This window comes from Octodon degus, unplaced genomic scaffold, assembly GCF_000260255.1.
Source record: "Octodon degus isolate 3935 unplaced genomic scaffold, OctDeg1.0 scaffold00156, whole genome shotgun sequence".
In the NCBI taxonomy this organism is placed as follows: Eukaryota; Metazoa; Chordata; class Mammalia; order Rodentia; family Octodontidae; genus Octodon; species Octodon degus.
Genome location: NW_004524732.1, coordinates 2,847,806 through 2,857,025, shown reverse-complemented (window position 1 = coordinate 2,857,025; position 9,220 = coordinate 2,847,806). Strand labels below are relative to the sequence as shown.

At 37.0% G+C, this 9,220-nt stretch overlaps 1 protein-coding gene across 1 annotated transcript in view; it reads left to right on the top strand.

The window, feature by feature from the left end:
* Prkaa2 (protein kinase AMP-activated catalytic subunit alpha 2) overlaps positions 1 to 9,220 on the top strand; it is a 60,052-nt gene that overhangs the window by 38,553 nt on the left and 12,279 nt on the right. Inside the window, exons 4-5 of the mRNA XM_012517227.2 lie at positions 1,484 to 1,571; positions 3,764 to 3,988. Coding sequence (XP_012372681.1) covers positions 1,484 to 1,571; positions 3,764 to 3,988 — 313 coding nt within the window. The remainder of the gene's footprint in view (positions 1 to 1,483; positions 1,572 to 3,763; positions 3,989 to 9,220) is intronic.

Below are 9,220 nucleotides of genomic sequence, written 5' to 3'. Positions count from 1 at the left end.
GTTTTAATTTGCATTTCACAGATGGCTAGTGATGTGGAGCATTTTTTCATATATTTATTCGCTTCTTTAATTTCATCCTCTGAGAAGCGTGTGTTCATCTCGGATGTTGAGGCCGTAATATTAAGTGAAATAAATAGGACATACAAACTTAAATATCACATCGTTTCTCTTAGATAGGAAACCTAAAGTATTAATAAAGAACACAAAGAGATAGGTATATAGATTTTTTGAAAAAGGAAAAGGATAAGAAATGGAGGTAGGTGGGGCGGGGTGAAAAAAGAATTAAGATGTGTTATATATGTGTACCAAATCTCACAAGGTATGTGTTCATTGTAAACTGAAACAGGTACTGATAAAACACTGAAATAAAAAAGATAATTCAGCATTTGTTCCTGAGGAAATGATACTTAATGATACTTTTCTTTTCTTTCTTTCTTTTCTTTTTTTTTTTTTTTTTTACCAAAGGTCAGTACAGGGGTTAGAGGGTTGGGGAGGAGTCCCAAACTCCTTTGAAAATGTGAAGGTACATCATTTTCCCTAATGAATGCTCATAAACAGCTACAGGAAAATTTGCATGCATCTTTGAAAAAAGTTGTTAGTCCTTCTGTGATTGGTGGAGAGGTCCATGAATCTTAGTGTAATGTCTAACAACTTAATGAGAGAATGGCTGTTTCATCACAGGTAAAGACAAGGTAAAATCTGGTTTTTATGCTCCAAAGACTTTCTGTTGTAAATATACCCGCATATTTGAGAAACAGATGAGAATGTGAGGTCTTGGGAAAAAGATGTGAGGGTGCCAGAGTTCAGCCTTGCTGGTTTAAATCCTCCAGTTTGTCTGTAAACTAGGAAAACTAGTTGCACTATTTCTCTTCTCTAAACAGTGAAACTCTTTTAATACTATAGTTCAACTAGATTTTTGAATCGATAGATTTTTTTTCTGTTAAAGCTTTCTAAATTAAAAACCTCAAAAAAGTAACCTGCCTATCAATTGCAGCTTTTGAATTACTGATTTTTTCAGAGAAGCTGTGTATTTAGAAAAGGTCTTGCTACGCAGTTAAGGCCAGTCTTGAACTCATGGCAATCCTCCTGCCTTAGCCTCTCAAGTGCTGGGATTAGAGGCAAGTGCCACCATCCCCGGCTAGAAAGGCTTTTAAAAGCATAGTAGCATCTATTTTATTCTTTCAATTGTAGAAGTAGATAATATTTTGATGATTGCACTTTTGGAACAGTTAAAATAATTTAGAATAACATCTTTTGTAAAGTAATGAGTTTGTTTATTTAGAAGTGCAATTTAACTCCACTCATACACATGATATTCTTTAGCTTTTTTTATAATCTTGTAAGCTCTGTGAAATGATCTCTTTGAAATCTAACAAGTGCTTTTCACTGCTTTAAAAAGTAAGATGTGGAGCATTAAGCACTTGAAAGTTTTTATCTATGTCTAAAATGTCTAGCAGTAAATAAGCATTGTTTTTATTTTCAGGACTATCTAATATGATGTCAGATGGTGAGTTTCTACGAACCAGTTGTGGATCTCCAAATTACGCAGCACCTGAAGTCATCTCGGGCAGGTAATAAATTAGATGAAGCTTTTTGTAATTTTGTAATGTTTAATTATAGTATGGTTTTTGGAAATTAAGATTTTTAACACAGAAACAAATTGCTCACTTATTTTTCATTTGTTGCAGGGAAAAGAATTATATTAAATACCTTTTTAATTAAATATTTTTCATTAAAAATGTAACTGAGCTGGGCATGCTGGCACAGACCTGTCATCCAGCTACTTGGCAGCTGAGGCAGGAGGGCTCCAAGTTTGAGGGTAGCCTGGCAGCTTAATTAGACCCTGACTCCAGAAAGTAAAAAGGGCCTGGAATGTAGTTCAGCGGGAAAAGGCTTGTCTACCATCCTTGAGGATAGGGGTTGAATCTGTAGTAGTGAAGAAGAAGAAAAAGGGAAACTGATCTGACATAGTAGGTCTTTCATTTTAGAAAAGGACGGGTAAGAGAGGAAGCACTGGCTGAGTTTAAGCTAGTGTCATTATTAGGTAGAGTATGAGTAATAGTTTACTGTTTGATTGTGGTATTGGAATTGAACCCAGGGCCTTCAAACTGAGCTACTATATATCGCCAGACCTTTTCAGTTTTTGTTTTGAAACAGTCTTGCTAAGTCATTCAGGGTTTGAACTTTCAACCCTCCTGCCTCCTCTTCCAGAGTAGGGGGATTATAGGAATCTACTACACACCTTACTATTTTACATATTTTATAAAGTCTATAGAATATTGTTTTATATTTTGCCTTTAGAAGCAATAATGTTGAAATGGAATTTGGAGCATAATATTGTTTCAAGAAATTATATAAATGGAGACTATACAAGTAATTTATTGACTGATACAGTATAATATTTATGCAGAGTACAGTGGGGAAGTCAAGGCTTTCTACAGTGGCCAGTTTGTGATTTAAAAGTTAACATACATATTAAAATATTAAAAAGTAGCAGATACAGGAAAGTATTACAAGTAGCAGATATAGGCATGTTTTAATCCATTTGGGATACTATAACAGTATCATAAAGTAGCTTTTAAACAACAGAAGTTTATTTCTTATGATCTTAGAGGCTGGGAAGTCCAAAAGCAAGGTGCTGGCAGCCTTGATGCCTGGTAGGACCTGTTCATCATAGTCTGCTGTCTGGTCACTGTAACCTCCCATGGTGGAAGGGAAAGCAGTCTCTCTGTGTGGTCTCTTCTGTAAAGGGACTAATCCCATCCTGAGAGTTCTGCCCTGTGACCTAGCTTCCCCTGAGTCTCCACATCATGATACCATTGATTTGGGAGTGAAGATTTCAGCATATGAATTTTCAGGGGACATGAGCACTGCAAGGAGTTTGGTTAATACATCAAGTGATATAAATGAGGAACAGCAATTTTTCAAGAAATATTTTATGTCTTTTGCACTGGAACTATACAAATGTATTTTGTCACCTCAGACCAGGTTTGAGTTTAATAATATGCTGTCAGGAATTTTAATGCTTTAGAAAGATGAAGGAGAACAGCAGGTGACAACTGTGGACAGGTTACCTGGAGTGAAGCTAATCTTAGTTCTGTGACTAACAAGTGATTAGAATAAAAGCAATAAGTACAAATTCTGTCTCCATAGTACTAGTTAGGTACTTTAGTATTTCAAATACTTTTAAAACAAGTATGCCAAGGATAAAAATTCTGTTAAATGCATTTTTTTCCTTAACATAATTCTGTGGGAGAAGACTGAGCTTGTACACTGTACTGTTATTTTTTTCAAGTTTGCAATTATCTCCTCTGATGTTTCCTTCAAAAATCAACCACAGAAAGTTTTTCAATAAAGTAAATTACAACTAAGTGAATTGGTGACAAATGTAAATCACATTGTTATGGCAAACTTCCAACGTAACTGATTAGACCAGTCATTCCTTATGGAGAATAACCCTTGAGGATTAGATGTGGCTATGGACTTTATTTTTAAAACCTCAGAAATCAAAATACCTGGACTCTGTACAATCTTTGTATGTAGAATCAGGGTACAGAAGGCTGAGGAGGGGGCCTGCCAATTAGCTCAGGAGTTTAAGTACTTGCTCATGCAAATGCAGTCAGGTGCAAGATATCGTGGTTGGATCCCCAGCTCTACCTGCCTTACCAAACCCGCCCTTGAGGCAGCCTAAGCCAGTCAAAATCCTCAAGCAAAGGCTGAGAAAAGAGTGGTACTTGCTTCTCAGGCATGTTATCCTTTTTAGGCTGTACGCAGGCCCTGAAGTTGATATCTGGAGCTGTGGCGTCATCTTGTATGCGCTTCTCTGTGGCACCCTCCCATTTGATGATGAGCACGTTCCCACCTTGTTTAAGAAGATCCGCGGGGGTGTGTTTTATATCCCAGAATATCTCAATCGCTCTGTTGCTACTCTCCTGATGCATATGCTGCAGGTTGACCCTCTGAAACGAGCAACTATTAAAGACATAAGGTGATTATTCTTGCTTTGACTCTGTATTTGCTTAGAATAATATCAGTGGCATTAATTGGATGCTTGCTTTATGCTAGGCTTTATAACATTTTTATAAGCATTTTACTGGCCTTACTGCACAACCACTCTTGTTACTTATCTTTAAAATACTTGGCAGTGCTGTTGAAACTTTTTAGCTTAAGTAGTAGAGCATACAAGATCCTTCACAAGGCTGCACTTCTGAAATCTCATTTCCTGCCTTCACCACCGCCCTTGTGCCACTGCTTCAGCCACATTGAGCTTGTCCTTATTCCTCATAGGAGAAATAGCATAGATACTAAAATAACAGACTTAATGCCTTTCTATCCTTGTTTTTATTGATGTCTGTCTTTATGCCTTTTCTGACCTGATAGTCTTCCATTTATCCTTTAAAACTCTGCTCATAGGGCTGGCAGACTGAGTGGACTAAGCACCTGCTTAGGCAAATGCAGGGATTGGGCTTTGATCCCTGACACCACTTGTTGTGCCAGCCCTGCCCCCAGGTGCAGTGAGCTAGCCACCGAGACCAGGCATGGTGGTGTGCGCCTATAATCCCAGTGCTGGGGAGGCTGAAAACAGGAGGATCGCTACAAGTCCGAGCTGCATAATGAGACGCAGTACCAAATACAAAATAAAATAAAATAAAAATAAAAAAGCTCTGCTCATTTGCTACCTCCTTTGTGAAATCCCTCTGATTCTAAGGCAAGCTTAAGGGCTGGGGAGATAGTTCCCGTGGAATAAGTGCTTGCCGGGCAAGTGCAAGGTTCTGAGTTTGAGCCCTGGTACCACCAAAAAACAAAACAAAACAAACCAAAAACCCAAAACACCTCTATGATAAGCTTAAAATGCTGCTCTTAGGGGTCGGGGAGATGGCTCAGTAGAATAAGTGCTTGCCTGGCAAGTGCAAGGGTCTGAGTTCAATCCCCAATTCCGCAAAAAAAACAAAAACAAAAACAAAACAAAACAAAACAAAAAAAAACCCTGCTTCTGCTATAATACCAGCATTTTTTTTATGCTTTATTTTTTCATTTTTATATTGTACCTGGTTATTTCTCATTGTATCTCTCTCCTAAGCTATGCCTACATCCTGGTAAAGTGTCTTATTCGTCTTTCTGTGCACAGCATTGCAAGGCCTGGGAAGAGTGCATACTCAGAAAGTGTCTGAAGAAGTCTCAAATGGAGAAGCAGGGAGAGATTTGTGCATAAAGAAGGCATAAAAAGTTTTGCTAATTTCTTGATTCCAGTAGCCAATGGTGCATTTGCCAGGAAGGATATCTTGTCAAGTGAGAAATTTTCAGGAATGTGGTTGTTGGTCCTACTATGAATTTAGCCTTTTATAGTATGCACAGCAGGATAACTCAGTGTTTTCCCCTTACTATTCATGTTTTTAGAGGGGCTTTTGTTCTTACTTAATGTTTTATTCATATTTTTTTACCGACGCACTTTTTGACATCTTTTCCGAGCCGTTCCCCTTTTCTTCCTGGTCCAGAACAACAATTTGGGGACTTGTGGTCCTTGAATATGTAAATGGTGGCTTTTATGTAGCTGCTGAAGATCGGTCTTGTGAACAAGGGCTGACAGTTCCTTCTGCATTTGAGTGCCACCTTCTGCCCATGCATTTCTTCAGTGTCTCAGGCCTCATGCACAGCAGTGTGCACAGTAGCCACAGGAGTAGTTATAAAATGAATTCATCGGGAGGAAAACACCCCTTGTGTTCACAGTTCTTTAGAATAATTTTCCCAGTTGGGCTTTTCTCAGAAAATTAGTTGTGCATATCTAGTTAAACTTACTTATTGTAAAAGCATATAAATTTGGAATAGTAAAAGTACTGTTTTTGTTTATATATTCAAAGGCTTTAGAAAGAAAAATGTAAATGAGTCAACTAAGATGAGTTAACTTACGTATAAGCAGGTGGTATAAAAAATTCTCATTCATGTTTTGTATTTAACATTTTTGTAGTTTTGGTCAGCTTTAGTTTTAGCTATATTCAATATTTTAATGTCTGAGAGTTCTTGATTTGATGAAATAAGATTCAGCAAGCAAGAATTACAAATTACTGAGAAATTCCTATATACCACAGTTTGGTATACAGACCTATCTTACTATGTTGACTTCTACTAGGTCCCAATTATTCTTATTTCACAAACCATGAAACTGATGCTTAGGCTTGGTAGTGATTCATTTGTGGATCTCTCTGCCTCTTTGTTAAAGTAGAAGTTCCTTTAAGTTAAGGACCAAGTATTCATGTCAAAATGCATGATGTCTTCTGGCATGTACTCCATGTTGAACCAGTGTTTCTTCAAACTGTAAACCAGCTTATGCACAGCCAATAAGGGACAAAGCTGGGGTGCAACTCAGAGTTTGTCCGAATTTTAGCAGCCTGTATTAGCTGCACAGTGACAGATTGTTATGCCAATTCCGTGACATTTATTCTTGCTCTAGTCTATCATGATACTTTGTATATCTTTTACACTGTGACAGTACTGTCATGATTACTTCTGTAAGAGTTGAGTATCCCTGTTTGGAATGGCGGCAGATCAGATGAGTTTCAGATTTTTTAGGATCTTGGCATATTTGTATAGATGTTACCAGTTAACCACCCTTATCCAAAATCTCAACGTCTGAAGCGTACTAGAATCTGAAACTTTTTGAGCATCAGAACTTAAAAAGTTAAAAAAAGAAAAAAAAACTTAAAAAGTTTCAAATTTTGCAAAATTTCGCATTTTCAGATTAGGGATGTGCAATCTGTATGTACATTGTTATCTTACAAGAAATTTGAAGTTCGAAAGTGTACTTCTATATGTCTTCATTCATTGAATCACTTTTGCTCTCACTCATTTAATGTTTGTTCACAACTGCTGGAAATGGATTGGTAAAGAAGCCAGATGCTGTGTTCATGTGAACCAGATCATTATATTCTTCTAGGTGTTTATTTGCTTGTTTCTTGAGGCAGGGTCTCCTTATGAAGTTCAGACTGGCTTTGAACTCACTGTGTAATCACTTGTGTAATCCAAGCTGGCCTGAAACTTCTGGAAATCCTCCTGCCTCACCCTCCGCAGGGTAACCACTGTGCCCGGCTCCCCCAGTTTTTTTAAGCCCAGTAATAGTACTAATACTATCTTGGTTAAAAGTGATGGACTTAATTGTCTAAATAGGAGGACCGATGTTTCATTTTACTAGCAGTGGACTTATTAACATCCTTTTGAAAGAAAAACCATAAACTATGATATGGCCATTTATATTGTTCTAAAAACAATTGACTATCATAAACTGCAAATCTTTTTTTTAATTTATTGAGAAACATATCAATGAGACAGTTTCAAAACTGATTACTGGCACATTTACAGTAATTAATACATTGCATATTGTTGTCTTAGTGGTTATTCATTGTACAAGATGCAGACATGATATCCTGTCTCAAACACTGTTATAACAAAGCTCTTTATTCATTGAATTAAGAGAGTGGAGCTGTATATCTATCCTAACTGTTTTGAGTATATAGCTACAAAAGGGTCATTCATTTCTATCCCACTTTTTTGGTTAGTTTTGTCAGAGAAGGGCATTCCATTGTCATTTAAATATTGTAGGTGCTTGGATTCAGCAGAATCTCCCAATAGAGTTCAGTAGTTCATAATAGTAGTGGGTTTTCTGTAAGACTGGCAATATCCAAAGTTGTTGACTTGAGCCTTTTACAGTTCAGCATATTAATGTGGCTTTACTTTTTATACTTCATTTTCATACTTTTCTGCTGGATGGTTAAGACTAAGATAAAGCAAGACCTATATAACAAGAAATGTAACTTTTGTATCTGATAAGGTCAGTCAAATCCCTTCAGGATTTAACCTGAAACTGTATACAGCAGTTTGTAGATCCTTTGTGAGTGTCAGCCATGGGGATGAGTCATGGCCATTGCTTGACCAATTTGCTTTCTGTGAAAGCCTGAGAGAATGTTTTCTCTCCATGTAACTGTCCTTAGGCACACTCTACATCATTGATCACATTCCTCTGTGGCCCAATAATCTCCTTGATCAGAAAATTTGGGACACAACTGAGTTACAGAATGTTACACTATAGGTTCTCTTATGTTATGAGTCCTCACTGACCCTGAAAGGCTAAGGCCAAAACGTTGGCTGACCTTGCAGCCCTTTTTTTTCCTCTAATTTTTGGTCTGCAAACTTAGGTTGTTAACCCTCCAGAAGAGAAGCTTATTTTTACCCTACAGTATATGCAGTTGAGTTTAACCTGTCTGTCTAAATATCAAACATCTTAGGCATAACATGGAGCAGGTGTTTTCCATCAAGTATTGATATGTTAAACTTCAAGTCCCTGCAGAATATGAAGACAAAAATTTAAAAAAAAATTTGAAAAATATGAATAAACAATTACATAATTTTACACAGAAATTAGGAAATCTAATCATATACAGCATTGTAGCAGGACCGGTCTGTGACTTTTTTCCTGTCTCTTGTTTTCATTTATTGCCATATTTTTTTTAAACAAACATTTACTTGAGAGACAGTAGGGCAGTAATTGGTATGTCATGACAAGCAGTACATATTTAGAAGACCAGAATGGCAGGCATTCTGAGCATGACCATACCATTACACATTGCTATCTTTAGTGCAGCTGCTTAGTTCATAGTTATCAGCATCTACAGTTAGTCAGGGTGAGAATCCTACCAATTAACTGCTAGTTTCAAAAACATGTTATAGATTCTCAGGATCCTTGCCTTACCCATCTTATGTGTATAAATGTATGGCTTTGCCCCTGTCATGCTTCCCAGCTTTTCTCCTTGCCCTCTCCTCATTGTCCAATCCTCAAGCTCTCACCTTCCTTTTAATTGTGTTATACCTTTCTATTTGTATTTCTTCTTTTGAGTTCTTATATTAGGGAGACTATATGATATTTATACACGTGGGTCTGGTTTATTTCACTTATAAGTATATCTTCAAATGTCATCCACTTAAATATGAAGGCTTCAAGTTTATCATTCTTGATAGCTGAGTAATACTCCACTGTATAAAAATACCACATCTTTTTCATCCTTTCCTCAAGTGACAGGCATCTTGGTTGTTCCCAAGATTTGACTGTCACAATTGTGTTGCTATAAACATAGGTACACATATATCACTATGATAAAATGTTTTTAGTTTCTCTGGGAAAATTCCCAGTAGGGGGATAGCTGGTTTGAATGGGATTTCCAGTCCTAGTTTT